Raw genomic sequence first — 20916 nt, 5'->3', positions numbered from 1 at the left:
AGCAGGAAAAGGGAGGATGGATTGTCCAAACGGTCAAAGCAGGATTCCCCTGGTCTGGGCATTTGTGAGTGCCCACCAGGCCCTGCTCTGAGAAGTCTCCTGGGGCTGTGGGTGGCAGCCTGGGCCTGGGGCAGGCAGGGTGTAAGAGGTGTCCAGGCAGATAGTCCAGCAAGGCTTCTGTCTGAAGGGGCTGGGCAAGGCCACCAGGAACACCAGGACTACACGGGGTGGGGGCAGCACACGACTCAGGAAGAAAGGCCCCCAGCTTCTGCTGGGGTGCCGGCAGCTTCACGCGGCAGGCAGGCTGCTGCACAGGACACTACATGCTCAGACCCTCACTTGCACCTTTACCATCCCAGAGCTGCGGGTTTATACTCCTCTGGGTCAGATCCTGTCATCTCAGTAGCCCATCGGGCACATCGCTGTCTTTTGGAACATAATTTTGGTGTGCCAAATGGTGGAGGCGCCCGTATATCGTCCACAGATGGGATGAAGTCAGGGCTCTCTGCTGGCAGGTGATAGAAAACCCAGCTCAAACCAGCTTAACGAAATGTACACAAAGAGATTCGGCTTCAAACGGGGCTAAAATGATAGCATCAATACCTGGTCTGAAGGTGACCCCAGCAAGACAAGGTGATCCATCTCACAATCATGTCCACATCAGTGAATGAGGCTGCTGCTTCCAAACAGAAATAGGACCAGCCCTGCAGTTGGGGTCTCACAGGCCCAACCCTGAACCGATGGCAGGCTCTGATTGGCCAGACCCATGCCACGTGCCATTCATGATGGCCAAGGGGAGCCCCCACCCAAACTGCCTGCTGTTTGCCCATCTGGAAATCGAGTTGTGTCCTGGGGGTGGGGCGGGCAGTTAGCCCCTGTCTGCCTCTGCCTCCAGATCAACGACGAGATCGAGCTGGAGGCCCTGTGCGCCGAGATCGCCTCCCAGCACCTGGTCACTGAGAGCCCCGACAGCCCCAACAAGCCCTGCTGCCGGTTCACCTACCTGACCATGACGGGCGAGGAGGTGGAGCTGTGCAGCCGCGGCCGGCACATCCCTGTGGCGTGAGTGTGTGTGCACGGAGGGGACTGGCCGAGCCGGCTGGCTGGGCTCTAATAGCGGCACAAGGGTCCCGGTCAGGTGACAGGCAGCTTTCCCCAGCAGGAGGGAAGTGAGGCAGGACGCTGGGCATCAAGCAAGATGGCGGACCATCTTCAGCAGAGGGACGTTTATATTAGAAAAGACCAGCGGAGGTGGTGACACCAGAGGGGGATAGGAAGAGTTCATTGAGCTGCCAGACTGAAGAACCTGGGTAACTGGGCACCTAGGAGCAACCCCATCCGCTGCCTCGGCCTCTTCCCTCACCTGTGTCCCCTGACCCCACAGATGGGAGAACAAGGACATCTACGCAGCTGCCATCCGGAGCCTACGGCTGCGGGAGCTGCAGAATGATGAGTGCGCCACAGCCGTGCGGGCGGGCCTGGGCTCCATTGTGCCCCTGCAGCTGCTCACCACACTCAGCCCTCTGGAGATGGAGCTGCGGACTTGCGGCCTCCCATACATCAACCTCGAGTTCCTGAAGGTCAGTGCTGGGGCTGGGCGGGCAGGCAAGGCCTGTCCCAGCACTTCCTGTGCCCCAGCACTCTCCTCCTCGCATGTGGGAGAAGCTGTGCTCATCCCTATCTCACAGCTGAGTAACCTAAAGCTAAGACATACTGTATTTGCCGGTGTATAAGATGACTGGGCGTATAAGACGACCCCCTAACATTTCCACTCAAAATACAGAGTTTGTTATATACTCGCCGTATAAGACTACCCCCTCTTCCGCACACCTTCCACAGTCTGGTCCACCCTTGCATCAGCATCTCCCTGGGACCTCACTAGTGCGCAAGTGCGAGCTCTTCAACATTAACAGCCGAGCATACACCCAGCAGCGCTGCTGATGCCTGAACGGTATGTGGAATGAAGTGGGCGGGCATCGGGAGGCCACTATGGCACGGGGCAAGCACTATGGGCAGTCTATCTGAAGTGTACCTGGCGTATAAGACGACCCCCCACTTGGAGGCATATTTTTCAGGGCCAAAAAATCGTCTTATACGCCGGCAAATACGGTAAGTCACTTGCCCAAGTTCACACAGCCAGCAAGTGGCAGAGTCAAACTTTGTACCCAGATCACCTGCTTCCAGAGCTCAGGCCTTAAGCCACCATTCTGAGCTGACGGACCATTCTTGCCAAGACCCCTCCATGCTTCAGCTCATGCCAGCTTCTCTCAACTGGGCCCTGTGTCCCAAGGTTGCTGCTTCCGACCTGAGAGACCTTGCCCCAAGTGACTTCACCTCTAGTGGGAACGGTGACAGGACCCGCCCAGTGGGGTCAGTCACAGTCACACAAACCAGCACTGACACAACTAACTCTGCGGTCCCTGTCATCATAGTCCTCGCCCTGGGTCCTGCGGCCATCGTTTCCCTGCTGCACTCTGTCCTGGGATTGGCCTACCCTGGGGCGGCCCTGGGTCAGCAGAGGCCAGGTCTGCTCACATCTGGGGGCCTTTCTTCCCAGGCCCACACCATGTACCAGGTGGGGCTGATGGAGACGGACCAGCACATCGAGTTCTTCTGGGGGGCCCTAGAGATGTTTGCCCAGGAGGAGCTGTGCAAGTTCATCAAGTTTGCCTGCAACCAGGAACGCATCCCATTCACCTGCCCCTGCAAGGACGGAGGTCCCGACACAGCCCATGTGCCCCCATACCCCATGAAGATCGCCCCCCCAGATGGCACAGCAGGTACTGCCTTCCCTGGTCATGTGCCAAGTCGGGAGACACAGGCCCTTCTCTGATTAGAATGGGGCCCTGCATGAGGGGGGGAGAACAACAGCTCAGGGACCCTAAACACTAAAGCCCAGATGTAAGTGGCAGAAAGGCCAGAGGTCACATGCCTTCCAAACCAAGTAGCAATACAGGTCCAACCCTATATAATAAAGATGTAATATGCAAATGGTCATTAGGCCATGCAGCGTAACAACCGACCAAGAAATGACCGGATCACAGATCAGCAGGAGGGTGGGGCAGCAAGCTACAAGTGGGTGGCAGAGAGCTACAGGAGGGGGCAGAGGGGGCGGAGGGAACTATATGAGGGCAGGGCAGCAGGCGGAGAGCTACAGGAGGCCGGCAGCGAGCTACTGGCTACAAGTGGGCAGCGGAGAGCTACAGGAGGGGGCAGGGCAGCAACTGGTGAGCTACTGGCACATGGATTCATGTGCGGGGCTACTAGTGTTGATATATTTTCTAATATTTGTAAAAGCTAAAAATCTAGACATGTTTTAATCTTTCAACTTTTAAATGCAGCAAAAGAGCCCTAGCAGGTTTGGCCCAGTGTTTAGAGCATTGGCCTGCAGACTGAAGGGGTTTGATTCCAGTCAAGAGCATGTACCTCAGTTGCAGGCTCGGCAACCAATCTATGTGTCTCTCTCACATCGGTGTTTCTCTCTCTCTCCCTCTCCTTTCCATTCACTCTAAAAATCAATGGGAAAGAAGATAAAATAAATAAGTAAAAACCAATGGAAAAAATATCCTTGGGTGAGGATTTTTTAAAAAATTGAAAAAGTAAATAAATGCAGCAAAATAATTTAATTAAAAAACAAACCCTTTGCTGTCTGCAACAAGATGGCTCTCAGGTCAGCAGTCTGGTGCCTGTGCTGGACAGCAGTGGTGTGTCTGCCTTTTCTCCTCCAGACTCCTCTCCTGCACCACCTCCCGCCCATGCGAGAGGCCGCAGGCCCAGCCCTCTAACACGGACCCCGTTTTTCCCGTAGGTTCCCCAGACTCTCGCTACATCCGCGTGGAGACCTGCATGTTCATGATCAAGCTTCCCCAGTACTCCTCTCTGGAAATCATGCTGGAGAAACTGCGTTGTGCCATTCACTACCGCGAAGACCCCCTGAGTGGCTGAAGGGAGGGAGCTCCAGAGTTAGGCTGTCACCGAGGCACTGCTCTGCCGGCTTGGAAAGCCTGCCGCTGCGGGCATGTCCCTCCAGGGAGGGCCCTGCGTGAGGAGTTGGCGACATTTTGCTTTTCTCAACTTTTGTCCACATTCCAGGCCTCCTGGAAGACTTAACCTTTTGTATTTGTACGTTCGTGATGGGTTGGTTCTTTTGCTACCGTTCATGGTGTTTGTAGGGTAGTTTAGTTCCCAGTTTGTGTCTCATTTGATCTTCCTGGACACTGTCCTTCGTGGCCACCAGATTCTGATGCCCTAGGGCCCCAGATGGTTCCACATCACAGAACCACCCAGCAGGAAGCTGGCGATGGGATGCCAGCGACCACTCAGAGTCCTGTTCCTGCCGAGAACACATCCACAAACAAGCCTGTGGCCAGGCCTGCCCCACCTGCCTGGAGCCGGAGTTTCTCCTGGACACGGCTCCTGCAGGCCTTCTCCCATCTTGACGTGGTTGGACCAGTTACCTAAACGGGAGGTTTGTGTGTGAATCTTCAGAGCCTTGTTCATGGTCGGGGCTTTTCTGAGGAAAAGTCCACAGTGGCCTCCCCCTCCCTTCCCATTCAGACTCTGCTCTCCGTCAGTTCTGGGCCCTGGTCCGCGTTTCCCCGAGTGCTGCTCGGGAGCAGGCGACCAGAGGGTCCTTCTGACGTTGGCTCGCAGAGGCAGGCGGCTGCGTCCCACTCCAGGAGGTGAGAGGACACCTGGAGTCGGAGGGACAGTGCTCCAGGCGGACTGGATAGGAAAACACGTGACGCAAGCCTTCCCCGCTTCTGGGCTCAGACGCGGCCCTTCCTCGCTGCAGTGGGATGAGCTGAGGACAGGGTCCCGAGCCCACTTGAGAGCTGTCTGAGGTGCTCTGCTCAATTCGGGGTCTGCTTCAGTGACTAAGACCTTCCAGTCCAGATGGAGACGCAAGGGAGGTCCTTCTGCCCCCCGGCTGGGCCCACCCAGCACCCCCCTCGCTGCCCCATGTGTGTGCCAGGGCTGGGCTGCCCAGCTCACCCACTGCCCCAGTGCATTTGTGCCCCCACCCCGGGTCTTTGTCCAGTGGTACTTTGTTGAAGAGCAGCATATGCCATCTTGTTGGACTGTCATTTGGGCCTTGCCAGTTCTCACAGAATTCATCACTGTATTTATTGTATAATATTGTGAATATTGAAGTTCTGAGTGAGTGCTGAGAGGTGGTTTTGGAGTGTGAATGCTGGTGAGAGGAGGATGTGCTCCTCCTTCCTCTGCCTGTTGGAAACGTGGATTTTTGAGCCGTTAGCATCCCATCTCCTCCCTGTTATTCCTAGGAACTGCATTAAGGACCATTGTAGAAAAGATCCCCTGCCCCAAGGAAAAGATAAACCTGGGTTAGTCCCGTTGTATCACTTGTATGTGATGCGGGACCAGTGTCTGGAGGTGAGTGCCTGCAGTGTCCCCGTCTGGAAAACGTGGTTGGCCACAGCCCCCTAGACTGGAGGTCACAGCAGGATGTAGTCCTGACAAGGATCCTCTTGTTTCATTTCTGCATAATGAAAGAGCCTTTGGATTTATTAGAAGTGGTTTTTCCTCCTGTATTTTTAAATTCTTAGTTCCCTTTAACCCTTCCCATCCCTTGAATGAACTCAGAATTCTGTTCGCTACCTCCCCATGAGGGGGTTGGGAAGCTTCTGTTGGCCAATCACTTGATTAGATGATAGCTGTGAGTTATCTGCTGCTAACATGACTGCTTCTCCCAGAGAGCACATTGAGGTCCAGACAGATCTAAACCTTGGCCCTAAAACACATGTGCTGTAAAGTTACTTGATGTGTATTTATTATAATTATTTATGGTTGCATTTAACAAACTTTTCATTCAGTTTGATGCTATTTACACCACTGCTGTGTAAAGAAAGCTCACTACAGGAAAAAAGTCTCACCAATAAATAATCTTCATCTAATTTTGATTTTCCCTAAGAATTGTGTGATCATCTACTCTTTTTAAAAAAAATTTCATTTTTCAATTACAGTTGACATTCAATATTTCAGGTGTACAACACAGTGATCCAACATTTATATGTTATGATTACACAGATCTAGTATCCACCTGATACCGTAATTAGTGACTGTATTCCCTGTACTATTTTTTACAACCCATTTGACTGTTTTTATAACTGGCTATTTGTACATCCTAACCCCTTTACCTTTTTCACTCATCTTCCCAACCCCCCTCCCATCTGACCACCATTCATTTGTTCTCTGAATGAGTTTCTTCATTAGGTCCATCCATGTTGTCGCAAATGGCAGTATTTCACTTTTTATGGCTGAGTAATATCCTATTGTACATTTACACCATATCTTCTTTATCCATTTATCTACCGACAGACACTTAGGTTGCTTCCATGTCTTGGGTAAGTAATGCTGCAGTGAGTATAAGGATACACCTATCTTTTCAAATGAGTGTTTTAGATTTCTTCGGATCAATACCCAAAAGTGGGATTACAGGACCATCTGGTAGTTCTATTTTTAATTTTTTGAAGAACCTCCTTACTGTTTTCCATGGTGGCTCTGAGAAGGCGCTACCCCTGGATCTGCTAGGGTTCCAGGAAGCAGAGAAAGCCTAGTCCTGCTCAGCTTCCCCCACACTCACTGAGCTCTCCAGAGTGCACAGGAGAAGGAACCACAAGACTCAGGTAAACTTCAAGTACAAACTTTATTTCTATTACAAGGATGTTAATAATTATAATAATAAAATAAAAAGAGGGAGAGGGGGCTCTGAGACTTGGTTTATAGTTATGTCACAGAGCTTAGGCTTCAGTCCCAGTCAGGCAGAGCCCAGCAAGGCCCCAGGAGGGACAGGGAGTCCCTCACTGTCTCCATCAGAAGGCAGTAAAGACAAAGGAGCCGTTTCCCCACCGAAACAGAAGGCAGTGATGCCAAATGCCAAAGAAGCAGATTAAAACAAAGCCCGAGTCCTTTCTAGTTCAACTCATCTCCAAAGCCTGTTCCTAATATATACTGCAACTGACCTGAACACCTTCTCAGAGCTGCTCCACACATAAACCAGAGTCCCAGTTCTAAAGTGGGGAGGGGCAGCACACAGGAGGTTACCCAAAAGTTCCCAAACTTAGGTCCCTGCAGGAAAAAGAATCGCTTTACTGGTGAATACCATGTTTCCACACCCTCTCCTCTCTCCACCAGGACCACACAGCACCAAGAAGCAGTGGTGACAGTATGTCAAAAGAGGAGCCCTGGTGGGCTGAGAGGCCATACGTTGTATTTGTGCTGCCAAAAGGCGGCAGCTAAAGCTGAAACAAGAAATCTCTTAACAGCTTCCCTGCTAGCCCTCCCTCCAACCCCCAAACTCCCACATCACAATCTCAAAAGACACAAAATGGTTGTATCTTTAAAAAAGTTAAATCTAAAATCTCCCCTCCCCAGAGCCCGAGAGGCAGGGCCTGCACTGCGGCTGCGCAGAGAAATGGAACCCTGTGCAGGTTCTCGCAGACACCATTACTCCTCCTCTTCCTCCTCAGCATCACCAGCTCCCTGTTGCTTGGGGGTTTTTGCCTATTGAAAACACAAACAAAGCCCACATGGAAAGTGAAAATTCAGGCAGTATACCTTCAGAGCTCTGAAAAGCCAAGCTTCCATAGAAACCTCTTCATCAAAAGGCAAACGAACAACCCTTCAGCCACAAGCGGCCTGTTGCCCAGCTCCTTCTCTGACTTCAAGAACCATACATACCACACCCACCCGCTCCCGAGTCCTCACTGAGCATTTCGGGGCTGGATCCCCCATTACCTTTGCAGTCCTGTTGCGGAAGCTGGCAGTTGTGGCGGTGACCCTTGAGTTCCTGCCACCTTCACTCCTACCACTGAAAGAGAAGGATTGGAAACTAGTTTCTAAGATGCCCCTGAGCAAAAGTCAGACCACTCAGAAGACGAACAGCTGGAACCAGACATAGCAGCTCTCTGTGAGCAGACAAAACAAACCAACAACCAATACCCAACAAACAGCAAGAGAACATTTTGGAATCAGGCCATAGCACAAGCCAAGTCCACACTCTCATGGTCTCCTGAGCTACTCACAAGCTCCACTCCTGAGCTATTATTACCTTGGCCCATGTCTCCCTGAAGGCCCACGGGAGAAAGAGGGCGCAAGGTTTTCTGGGTAGAGATTTCGAACAGAGCGAATCACTGGAACGTGCCCAGCAGCCATGGGCCCATTATGGCCGTTTCGATTCCGCCCCCGAATGTCCTGGCTGTCTAAGTTGTTGAGCTTCATTACGCTGGGCTGGGAACTAGATTTAGGGCTTGATGTGGATGTTGACACACGGTTACAGGTAGCCATCATATTGTTAATGGGTCTGCTAGGGGGAAGAGGGTAAGTGGGCACTTTAGCAGTTTCCTGCTTAATATCATCCATGTAACCAGAAGACAGGTCTCCTGCAAAGAGAAGAGAGAACCAGTTTTAGGGGAAAGACTGCTCTTGCTATTAGTGCTGGAGTTGGAGCAGGAACATGAAGATTCTGGGTAGAACAGAATTCTGGGTAGAACTGCCTCTCATCTAAAGGCTGCTGAAACCCAAGTGTCCGGACAGGGTTGGGACCACCTTTGCCCACACTTTATACTTATTATTTGAGTCCTCATATAACTAACCAACAATGATGTGTAAGCAAACCTTGAAAAATAATGTCTAACTGGCTTTGTAGCGAGTTTGAAAAACAGTTTACCTGCCTAGTCTCTGAGACTCTTTAATAATAATGATGATGATGACTGAATACCCTAAGCAAATTTCAACTAGAGGCAGGGGCCGAAAAGTTATCTCCAAATAGTCCACTGATGAAAGCTACAGCTGAGCAATCACTGACTACCAAGCCAGAACCCTCTAAGCCTACACTCAAGACCGCTCAGTCTAACATGGGACCACAACCGCTAGTAGCGAGATCCTTCTGTACTTGGTTCATGATTCAGGGGACCCCCATGTTAGAGCAGCGGATGAGAAACGGTAAACAGGCCCGTGTCAGCAGCAGACCTGCAGCTTTGGCTCAGCCCTGGCTAATACCCTGGTGTCTGACACGCCTCTTGGGCAGCTCTGGTGAGGTCTCTCGAGACTGGAAATCCTGTCTAGGAATCTCCTCCATCACATGGTGGTTTGCTGTGGCTGGGCGTTGGTCACACTGGTCCTAACAAAACAAAACAAAAATTAGTATCTCCGGGCGGAGTCATTTCTTGGAGAGGGAGCAGTGGGAAGGAAGGAAGGACCAGCAGGTTAGGGGAACACACCTTATTCGGGGTCTTAAACAACCACTGAAAGGAAGGGCCTAAGACTAAGGAAACGCATCTAGAAAGGAGCAATCATTGCTATTAGCACCCAAGGCACTGAAGAAGCACTGCCTGATTTGTGCAGGGATCAGGAAGGGCTGGTGTCAAGAGCCTTAAAAAGTATATCTATACTTCGACCACAGAGTATTTGCATGGTTGCTTATTTCAGAATCTCCCGTAGGAGACAACCAGCAGTCATTTATCTACTGCTTGATCCAAAAGCAGAAGTCTTATTTACACGAATGGAATTTATGGTGTTCTAGCAACAGCTATATGGCATCAACTACAGAAACGATCCTGAACACACCTGGAGTGTTAGCTTCCAATAACAAATAGGGAGTTGGCAGAAAATTGTATTCCCTACTAACAGATCTGAATCCTAGCAAAAGCTGAGAAAGAACTTCAAACTGTCTAGTCTAACTCCTTCATTTACAGATATCCCCAGTGAGGGAACAGGATCTACCCAAGGTCAATAGTAGAACTAGCCCCGAGGTCTCCTGAAATGCAAGCCTCAAATACCACCACAACAGAAAGAATCCGCCTGATCAAAAGTAGAATATCTTAGTGACATCAGGAGAGCGCTCATCTCAACCATGCTGACAAGTCCTCCACACCTGCATAGGAGTCCTGACTCCTTGGTCCTTAGCTAGTGACATGATTTCAGTTGCCAGATGGTAAAGAAAGCTCACAAAACAGGGCATGTCCAGTAGCCACGTCAGATATGCATGCAACTTAAACACTAAAGAAGCATTCTCAGCTCTGAAAGCCCCAGGTTCACTCACGGGTTCTCCAGGGACTTTTACCTGGTGATGGAACAGCACCTCCTCTTCCAGCTGGACCCCACAGAATTCACATGGGATGATGATACCGCCCTCCACAGAGGGTGCATTGCTCAGGCCCATCAAAGAGTTAAACTGGTTACTTGTAGCCTGCTGCAGAAACCTCTGGAAGATGACATCAGGGTCCTCCTGCACCTCTTTGAGGGAAGTACTACCCATGTTAAATGAAGGTAAGGCACGGGAAGGGTTACAGCTTGTCTGTCTCAAAAAAAAAGGGGGGGGGAGGAAGGGGGTTAAAAAAAGTTTAAAAAATTACTAAAACATTTTCTAGGAGTCACAAAATTTTAGTAAGGCTTAATACTGATGAGAGGAACTAGAAAGGGTCAGGGAAATGCAGATGGAATGCTCACTTTACTTTTAAACATTTCTGTGCTTTTCCCCTTTTCACTGTGTTCATATGATTATTCTTTTTAAATTAATTGGAAAGATTCAAGATTCTTCTCACAACCACATAGCGAGAAAGAACCAAATATTCTTTCTTATCCTGTTAATGGATTTTCTTATGCTGCTCCCAAAGCAAAAACTACGTTTATTTAAATATGTATTATTCCACTTATGGGGTTGCTTAAGTTTTGGAAATGCTAGACTAAGCCAATCCAAATCAGAGCAAGAGTATTGAGGGAAAAAATAGTTCCCTCCACTAGGCAATCCTAAAACAAAGTCTAATATTCTCTAATTGTTCTTAAATGGCTCAAGAACTTTCCTTTAAAAAATATCTGACACCTTTCATATACCAGGTATTAAGATTCAGAAACTAGGAAAACCCAGAATCTGTCCTCAAGGAATTCAGCCTAGTGGTGCAGATGACGGAATCAGAAGACACCACGTCACAGGGTGACAGACTAAAAGAGAAGTGGGCACTGAACGTTTAGGGTGCACAGAGGTGGGACCTCTGACCTAGTCTTCAGAGCATCACTCAGGATGGTTTCTTGGAGGTTGTGTCTGAACCAAGTCTACGAGTAAGGGGTCTGTTGAGGAGGCAGGGGTGGAGGCCACATGGCTTCCAGGCAGAAAAAGTAAAGTGCAAGGACCCCTGACCCTTCCAGGGAACTGCGAGGACTTCAGTACAGCTCCAATAAACAAAATGTGGCACGAGATGAGACCAGATCACATATGGTCAGTACAGACATAGAGTAGTCACCACATGGAGGGAGCAAACTGGGCCTGCTGGAATGAGCATTACTTTTTCCAAGAGTAAACATGACTACGTTCTCATAGCCATATGTCAGCCACATCATGGTAAATAAAACACAGTCGCTACTCCTATAACAGGCCTATTAAAATAGTTGGCTAAGACCTCATGTGGCCTGCAACACCAACTGTGGCCTGCACACGTTCCTACTTAAAACTCTCCGGGAATTCACAACACACCTGATGGTCGATCAGCAATTCCTCTGGGTAGAGCTCCTCACAAAATTCACAAGGCAACATGGTCTCATCAGCTGCACCTGGGTATCAGAGGCCACACAGATGCCAATGAACAAAAACAGATTTGATTCAACCTGTTATTCCCCTGGTGGGGTTTTAATTCAAAGTGTGACTCCCTTCGATATTTCAGAGATGGAGCAATTTGTGGGGCTGTAAATCCTCCCAGGGAAACTGCCCAAGAGACAAACCCCAAGCAAAAAAATGCCACTATGGAAAAAGATTTACTGGCCGCCATTCCCTGAGTAGCTAATATTAAAGTAGTCACTGACCACTACTCTCTTTAAGAAAGAAGTTTAAATGTGCAATAACTCTAGGCACTAATCAGCCGTATGTGCATTATCTCAATCCTCAGGACTCATGAAGCCTGGCCACTATTGCTCAGTGGTTGGAGCTCAATTCCCAGTCAGGGAACATGCCCAGGTTTCAGGTTCAATCCCCGATAGGGGGCCTGCAAGAGGTAGCCGACTGATGATTCTCTCTCCCTCCCCTTCCTCTCTCTGAATTAAGTAACTAGAGTTTGGCCTTTACATGGGTTTGAGTCCAAAATCTACATTTATGACTTTTAAAAACCCAAGCCAAAAATCCAGTTTAAAACTGTCCCCATCAATAGTATCCCAGGTGCCTGCTAGAAGCATATATAAGTATTCTGAGGAACACATCAGAAAACTCAATGCTAATTTGTGTGAGTGCATATAGAGAGGGAGGCAGCAAGCCACCATGAGTGAGTCAATAGAAACAACAAAGACCAAAAAGAGTTTGATATATTTTCAGACACAATATAAAAATAACACATTTAAAGATACATTAAAAGGGAATTGTAGTATGACTAAGGTAAAAGAGATTACTTTGAAAATGATGAGACACACTGAAGAAAAATGACAAATATATGTGTATTTACTTAGAATGCCGTTCTTGAAATATACATCCTAAAGTATGTAGAGATAAAATGTTATACCTGCAGTTTATTCTCAAATAGCTCAAGGGGAAAAATTATAAAGATCAAAGAAAAATACTAGAAATGGTGAATAAAGATGAGGGGTATATAAGATATTTGCTATACTATTTTCTAACAGTTTTTAAAAATAAAAAGTCGGAAAAGCAATGAACAAACAAAAGAGGCAAATTTGATCTCATGAAAAACTTTCGTTTTTAAAATAAGTTGTATAATGTAAGAAACACACATAACTGTGGAGACAGAGGCTAGTGAAGATAAAACAAACCTACCCTTGATGTCATTCAGAGCATTGGGACCACCAAGGGACTGCTCTGCCTCATACACAGCCCTCCAGAAGTCCTGCTCTGCCAACTTGGGGGCCCGGCCTTCATTCTGCAGACTTAGGGCCAACATGAAGTCCAAGTTTGAACTGTCTTCACCACCCTCTACAGGGGACTGTCGGCTTCTACTCCTTTCTTGTTCTTCCACTGGAGGGAAAAAAAAGTAAACTAGTTCTCAAGATACATTAGAAATGCCATGCTTTAGCTCAAGTCCATGCCTACAAATATGCCCGGCTTATAGCATCTATGCAGGAAAAAGGAGGCCCAGCCCTCCGGTTCTCACAGGACTCCAATATGAAGTATGCCATGATAAAAGGTTCCAATACTATTTTAATTGTGTTATTAATAAGCAATATTATTGAGTTTTGGCTATGAGACAGGCACTGTGCTAAACACTTTATGTGTATTTTCTGCATTGTATAATGGTTTACCGCATGGGGTCAGATTGCCTGAATTCAAATCCCCGCTCTACCACTTACTTACCTACCCTCATGAGACTCCTGTGAGAATTAAACAGATTTTGATAACCTTCTAATCCCAAACACAACTCACATAGATTATTCTGAATTGGAAACTGGGTTGTCATGTTCCTTTGGTTGGTAGTCCTACTATGGGAAAGTTCCGATTCTGAGGCTCTCAGGGGCCGTCGAGGTAGCCTCAGGGGTGGATCCAGAGACTCAATTTGTCTGAGGAGTTGTGATGCAATCCATATTCCATCTTGACCCCAAGACACATCATATGCATTAGGAGGCACGGCAGCCTCATCTCTCTTTTTCTCCCCATCTCTCCTACAAACTTCTGGGTGAGTCTTCAGATCTTTCACCAGGACATTACGCCCACAATTGCCACAGAGCTCTGTCCGGGCTCCACAGTAATCTTCATGGTCCTTCAGTTTGAGAACAGAAAGTTCCAAATCACAGTGCTGGCAAAGGGCAAGCCGCAGAGGACACTCAGTCTCCTGCAACACAGAGTAATGAAGCAGTTAATATGCAAATCTAAGAGAGGCCACGTTTTAGTACAGGGCAAGGAAAGCAAAAAAGTATTTACTTCAATATTCTCTTCCAACCCTAGCCTCACCCGCCTACCATGTTTTTCTATGAAAGGGAAGAAAACTTTAAAAGGAACCTACTCACCCAACCACCCTGACTTATTCTGTGCACACATTACAAAGTTACCCAAAAGCAGCGAGATAAGCCCAGCAGCAAAGAGCAAAAACCTAACAATTCAGACAGGTCTGTGAAAGCTCCACCAGCCCAATTTCCCTTTACCGTTCCAATTTGTCTTCAGATTTGGTAATGCGGGAAAGAGAACGCCTTTGAGAAAGACACTGATTTGTCTAATCTGCATATCTGTATTACAGCACTGACTTTATATTGACCAAATAAGCCAAATATCACCAGTGAATATACTGTATTCGGAAAATGAAGGACATGTCACTGATTTAAGTTACTCAACAGCAGAAGAGCAAATAATTGCTGGCACTTACTAGATAATATAGTAAGCACTTTAACAACTCTAAAAAGTGCTATTAACTCACCAGAACAGCAGATAAAGTTAAAAACTTTATTTAAAGGAAAAATTTTTTAAACTCTTTAACTCTGGCCTACACTGTCATAGTTTTATTTGCAGGGATGTTAGGAAATAATCTGTACTCAAATCTTTAAAATAACGGCTATATCACCAATGTGAACCCCAGAAATAGCTGGGAGAGAAGCCAGAAGAGGGGGTAGTTGATTGAAGGTTGTTTACGTAGCGGGTAGACATTAGATCCAAAGAAATACTTATTATTATTGTTAATGTGACCTCAATCGTAGGTCAAATGCTTAGAAAAAATAATAAAGGTAAGAGTGCCAAAGTATTTGTGAGACATTTATCTCTAAGCTGTGGGGTTACAAGTGATTGTTTTCTTTTATATCTTTTCTAATTTTTTTCCTTGAATATAAATTACTCTTTAAAATTATAAATTAACAAGTTAATTTGTTTGAGACAGGATGAAATGCACAAATCTTAAGTTGCATACCTTGATAAATTTTTCAACAATGGACAGTTTTATCTCAACTAGGGACCAAATGATACTATGTTCTCTCTCACCAAATGCTCTCTGAGAACTTTCTTTAGGTGTAAACAGCATGATATCCAGATGATCCAATCAAAATGAAGTTACAAGCTGCAAGGCAGGTGTGGATAAGGGGGTCATACCCATTGGCAACCCCCAATCTGGATTAGCACTCAGAGAGGCTGCAAAGAGCCAAACCCCAGAATGGGAATGACAGACTCTGAGGCCTGAGCATGGGGCACAACAGCCATGCAGCAGATCTGGCAACAAACAGAGCCTCAGATAGGCTTTGAGAGGCGATGTGCACCGATCTTGTAGAGAAGAGACAGCCAGACTAGCTTTCTGTTCCGCATGTGGCTCTGTAATCTCACGCTTGGCCCCATAGTAACTCACTCCCTTCGTTGTACAGGGACACTAACCTCATGATTCTGTAACTGCCTCTTCTCCAACTTCTTGTTACATTTGCAGGTTACCTAGGATAAATAGTAAAAAACAATAAATTGGCTTTGTGAGAACTTGCTCACTGGCTATGGTGCAATAGCAAGTATAACACATTAATGAACATTTGAGTCCTTAGTGGTCACCTGACAGTGTTCTGTAGCCATGTGGGTCTCCATGCCAGATTTGGGAAATGGTTCCTTGCAGATAGGGCACACACCAATGTTCCTTTGACAATGGATCTCATGGATGGTAAAGTTACACAAAGGAATTTCCCTTTTGCTATAGAATTAGATCAAAGAAAAGGCAAGCATTACTGACTGATCTAGTCACAGTTGTTATCACATGAAAATCTGTCTTGTCCAATCTTTATTCTCCATTATTTCCCTTTAACGAATATCTCGTCTATTAGCTCTTATGATTGTTACTACCCCTGCCTTTCAAGAATCAACTCCCGAAGGTTTGAGTCTTCTGTGCAACACTATGAATTATCACTGCTATACACTAATTCTAAAAGCTCAACCTCACTTTCTAGATGTCAGAGCTGATCACAACCAACACATGAAGTCAGATAGATGCCAAAAAGAGCTGAGCTAGGTTTTTCCAAAACCATCCATTCCCCAAAGCACAATGGTACACTTCAGTATTATTTTTTAAAAAACACACAAAAAAACCTACCATTTATTTTCACTCTCAGTCTGAGATTAGATTTATTCCACTAAAGGTCAAACCAGGCTGTTGGAGCTACTGCATCAACCTCTATGTTTGATCCTTTGCAATGTCTACCAGAGAGGTCCCAACAGCAATGACCAATAGCAGCAGAAGGCCCAATAGTCTGCTGGCTATAATTTCTCAGAGCAAGGACAATTTGTCCCTCCAGACATGATGCAGCCATAACAGCCATACACTGGGCAGATTTTCCAGCCAACATAGGCATATAGTCCAACTACACCTCAGCCATTCTATGGAAACAACTCTGAGGATGGGCCACCTTTAGTACAAGAATTAGGTATCAATTCTGACTACGTCTGGCAAAAGACACTTACAGTGTTAAATCCATTCAAAGTAGCACATGGGCCCTAGCCGGTTTGGCTCAGTGAACAGAGCGTTGGCCTGGGGACCGAAGGGGCCTGAGTTCAATTCTGGTCAAGGGCACATACCTCGGTTGCAGGCTCCTCCTCAGCCAGGGCCCTGGTCAGGGCACGTGCAGGAGGCAACCAATTGATGTGTTTCTCTCACATCGATATTTCTTTCTGTCTTTCCCTCTCTCTTCCATTTTCTCTAAAAATTAAGGGAAAAATATCCTCGCGTGAGGATTAAAAACAAGTAGCACATGGAAGCATCATGAATAAGACTGATTTGGCAGGACCAATGTTTTCTTGGCCCTGTCTTTGGAGCCACATTGTTACTGCCTGGCAAAATCCAGTAGGCCATGCTTATGGATGGGATCAGTGCAACTGAATGTCTAGAAATGTGTGAGTTTTTAAAATATATTTTTATTGATTTCAGAGAGGAAAGGAGAGGGGGAGAAACATCAATGATGAGAGAGAACCATTGATTGGCTGCCTCTTGCACGCCCCCTACTGGGGATCTAGTCCACAACCCGGGCATGTGCCCTTGACTGGAATGGAACCCAGGATTCTTCAGTCCACAGGCCTATGCTTTATCCACTAAGCCAAACCAGCTAGGGTGAAATGTTTTGTTTTTTAAACTTAATGAGTACGACATGTGTTTAATTTGGCTGTGTGGCAAGTATCCTGGATAATGTCTTCTTCCAACAATCCTACTTTCCAGCTTTGCAGTGATTTTTTTTTTTTTTTTAAGCAGGATGGTACAGGAATCATCTCACTGCTCGAATTATTAGATGGTATAGTTTTTCTGCTTCCAAAATTTTTATTTCTGCATTGGACTTATTGTGATGAACACTTTGTAAGGTATATAAACACTGAATCACTATGTAGTATACCTGAAACTAATATATTTTGTTAACTATAATTTAAAAATAAATTTAACAAGAATATATATAGATTCAAACAAGAGACATATAGTATTCAAAGGCCTAACCTTTTATTCATTTGGATCTGACAATTGGAAAACTCCAATTTCACAGGCTAGCTAAAGAAAAGACTACATTAAAAGAAGGTGCCTAGCCGTAACCGGTTTGGCTCAGTGGATAGAGCGTTGGCCTGAGGACTGAAAGGTCCCAGGTTCGATTCAGGTCAAGGGCATGTACCTTGGTTGCGGGCACATCCCAGTAGGGGGTGTGCAGGAGGCAGCTGATCAATGTTTCTCTCTCATCGATGTTTCTAACTCTCTATCGCTCTCCCTTCCTCTCTGTAAAAAATCAATATATTAAAAAAAAAAAAGAAGGTGCCTATGTCATCCAGAATAAAATTGCAGACAAAATACTTATACTTGCTTCCTACCTACAGATAAAATAAAGATGTTTTAAAGTGAGATAAATGAGAACACAATTTTATATATTGATAGAACTGCTAAAAACCCCAAGATAGAACTAGCAAGTTAAAGATAAAATTTCATTTTAGATAGAAATGATTGCAAGGCGAGCCAAGACTTCATGAAAAATTCCCAGCCCTAGCTGGTTTGGCTCTGTGGATAGAGCCTTGGCCTAGGGAACTGAAGGGTCCCGGGTTCGATTCTGGTCAAGGGCACATGCCCAGGTTGCAGGCTCAATCCCCAGTAGGTATGCAGGAGGCAGCTGATCGATGATTCTCTCTCATTATTGATGTTTTTCTTTCTCTCTCCCTTCCTCTCTGAAATAAAAAATATATTTTAAAAAAAGAAAAATTCACAGTAGCCTCCCAAACAATAAACATAACAAGCCAGAAACAAATCCTTTAATACATGCAAAAATAAAAAGCTGAAGGAAGTTTCTGTTCCCTAGAACCATTCTCTTCCCAATCAGAAGACACTTTAAGAGTTAACATGCAAAAACATCTTTTCTAATCACAACTACTTTTTTTAATATTTTTTTTATTTATTTCAGAGAGGACGGAAGAGGGAGAGAAACATCCAGGATGAGAGAGAATCATTGATCGGCTGCCTCTTGCAAGTCCCCCACTAGGAATTGAGCCCACAACCCAGGCACATGCCCTTGACTGGAATAGAACTCGAGACCTTTCAGTTCGAAGGCCAACGCTCTATCCACTGAGCCAAACCAGCTAAGGCCAAACTACTCTTTTTACTGGTCTAATCGCAGCTCATATTTTGAAGAGTACCTTAATTTTTCTTCGAGAATAGGAATATGGCTCTAAAGACAAAATTTTAAAACCCAGAATTTAGACAGGGTTACTTAGATGGGAGGTCTGTGCTGGCTTAGCCTCCCATGCTAATCTGCTCTTTTCTTTAAATAAATTGCTTTCACTTTGAATAACCTTGTTTTCATTAGCTTTCCATTAACTACCTCCCCCCCTTTTTTAATTCCTTTGGCAGTTATTTATAGATTGTTCTAGGTTTGAGATTCCAGTGTTGTTCAGTTGATGGGGTGTCCTGTGCACCAAAGATTGCTAGTTGGATTCCCAGTCAGGGCACATGCCTGGGTTTCATGCTCAATCCCCTGTAGGGGGTGTACAGGAGGCAGCCAACTGATGTTTCACTCTCATATCCCTCTTCCTTCCTCTCTCTCTATAAGTCAATTTTTAAAATATTTTTAAAAAGAGTATCTTAACTGATGCTAAAATCATATGTTTTCTTATAAAACCAACAGTGATATTTGCTTGTAATTATTTATATCATTGATTACTTTGTATTAGTAACTATATATATAAAACTCAAACAAAGCTAAAATACAAAATTGTTTTCAAGAAATGAAATCTTAATTCCATTCAGGGAAAGAATATTGTGACCAACAGCTGCTCTGATTATATCCTAATTCTGCCAAAAGACTGAGAAGAAAAAGGCGATAAAAAAAAAGAAAAATTGTTATTTGACTTGAACCTTTCATCAATCTACATCAAACTATTTCCCTTATTAAATATCTCTTTCCTCCTACCACAATTTGGTAAGTTAAACATAATAGGCACTTTTGCTTTCCTTAGCTTTAGTAAGAGCACTTGTATACCACTAAAATATACAAGTGCTCTTGAGAAACCCCAATCAAGAATCAGATGAGCTGCACTCCTAAGTTTCACTTTAGCAGAGTTGCTCTTTCTTGTCACTCACGTGGGTTAAAAACTCCAAAATAGAAAGCGCAACATTCGAGACTACGTACAGTCTTCACTTAACAGTTCCGGAATCATGAAATGATAATGATTAATCTGGACTGCCAGAAGTCTTTAGACTTTTTTATTTTTTTAAAGCAATTGAACATTCTTCCAGCAAAATCCTTTATAAAAACAGTTCAGCTACATTGGTCCAAATGCTCTCTCACTACTATATTTAGAGCCAAGATCATTAACCCTTGCTCCCAATCAACCCCTAGACAACAGCCACTCAGGGAAATCCTTGCAACATACTTAAAAAACAAACAAACACATTAACCACCCTAGCCGGTTTGGCTCAGTGGATAGAGCCTCGGTCTGTGGACTGAAGGGTCCTGGGTTTAATTCCGGTTAGGGGCACTAAAAATATATACATTTTTTAAATTAACCTAGTCCAACATTTTTATTATGTATATATTTTTTAATATACTTTTTTTGATTTCAGAGAGGAAAGGAGAGGGAAAGATAGAGAGAAGCATCAATGATGAAGAGACAATCATTGATCGGCTGCCTCCAGCACACCCTCCTACTGGGGGATTGAGCCCGAAACCCAGGCACGTGCCCTTGACCAGAATCAAACCCAGGACCCTTCAGTCCACAGGCCGACACTCTATCCACTGAGCCAAACCAGCTAGGGCTTACAATATTTTTAGTATCTTTTTAAAAAACGTATGATGATATTTTCCAGAAAGGCAAAAAAATAAATTCCCTTATTTATAGGTCAAAAAAGTGAGGCCCAAAACATTCGGTGACATGCCCAAAGTCATTAACTAATTAATTAAATGCAGGAACCAAAGTTCTGAGGCCCAGCTTCATTCTATCACTCTAATCACTCACTACACCACACTATGATAGCTAAACCAACTATTTTGTCAAATTACCAAAATAGGCAATATTATCTAAAATTGTTAAAAAGGCTTCAGAACTATATGTTTGCAGGACAAATTATATGATTCTAATTTTAACCTGCCAATAAATAAACCAACCCTTTACAGAAGTTAGTTTATCCTCATTCCAATATTTCTTAGATTAATTTCTTACCAGTTGTCACACAGTTGAGTGTCCTGGTCATCTAGAAATTCAGCCATCTTTAGCTCTTCCAGAAAACTACGAAAGTAGAAGTGAGAACTTTCAATTTCATTTCTGCTTTAAGGATGACAAGCAAAACACACACACACACGCACACACACACACACACACACACACAGAAACAGTGCACAGAAAATGTCACAAAAACTAGTGCATTTTATTTAATACCCAACACATGGGTTTCACCTTGTTTTTATTTTTGTTTAACTTTTAGTTTAAAATAATTTGACTTGCCGAAACCGGTTTGGCTCAGTTGATAGAGCATCGGCCTGCGGACTGAAGGGTCC

At 45.3% G+C, this 20916-nt stretch overlaps 2 protein-coding genes across 6 annotated transcripts in view; one reads left to right on the top strand and one right to left on the bottom strand.

The window, feature by feature from the left end:
• The window catches only part of HECTD4 (HECT domain containing E3 ubiquitin protein ligase 4), a 142193-nt gene extending 136259 nt beyond the window's left edge, over positions 1–5934 (top strand). The window contains exons 73-76 of the mRNA XM_015567364.1: positions 896–1062; positions 1385–1580; positions 2558–2780; positions 3809–5934. Coding sequence (XP_015422850.1) covers positions 896–1062; positions 1385–1580; positions 2558–2780; positions 3809–3945 — 723 coding nt within the window. The 3' untranslated portion in view covers positions 3946–5934. The remainder of the gene's footprint in view (positions 1–895; positions 1063–1384; positions 1581–2557; positions 2781–3808) is intronic.
• A 717-nt stretch (positions 5935–6651) lies between these two features.
• Positions 6652–20916, bottom strand: part of TRAFD1 (TRAF-type zinc finger domain containing 1) — a 16671-nt gene continuing 2406 nt past the window's right edge. For 4 of the 5 annotated variants that reach the window (XM_006768931.2, XM_006768932.2, XM_006768930.2 and 1 more), the window contains 11 exons: positions 20582–20647; positions 15467–15602; positions 15302–15355; positions 13379–13784; positions 12776–12973; positions 11495–11571; positions 10088–10321; positions 9025–9145; positions 8075–8405; positions 7762–7834; positions 6652–7527 (listed from right to left, as the gene is read on the bottom strand). In XM_006768931.2, coding sequence (XP_006768994.1) covers positions 7471–7527; positions 7762–7834; positions 8075–8405; positions 9025–9145; positions 10088–10321; positions 11495–11571; positions 12776–12973; positions 13379–13784; positions 15302–15355; positions 15467–15602; positions 20582–20628 — 1734 coding nt within the window. In that variant the 5' untranslated portion in view covers positions 20629–20647 and the 3' untranslated portion in view covers positions 6652–7470. The remainder of the gene's footprint in view (positions 7528–7761; positions 7835–8074; positions 8406–9024; positions 9146–10087; positions 10322–11494; positions 11572–12775; positions 12974–13378; positions 13785–15301; positions 15356–15466; positions 15603–20581; positions 20648–20916) is intronic. The other variant, XM_015567361.1, reaches the window with a different exon arrangement.

The sequence above is a fragment of the Myotis davidii genome, unplaced genomic scaffold (assembly GCF_000327345.1).
Source record: "Myotis davidii unplaced genomic scaffold, ASM32734v1 scaffold223, whole genome shotgun sequence".
NCBI lineage: Eukaryota > Metazoa > Chordata > Mammalia > Chiroptera > Vespertilionidae > Myotis > Myotis davidii.
This window is presented reverse-complemented; position numbering and strand designations above follow the sequence as displayed.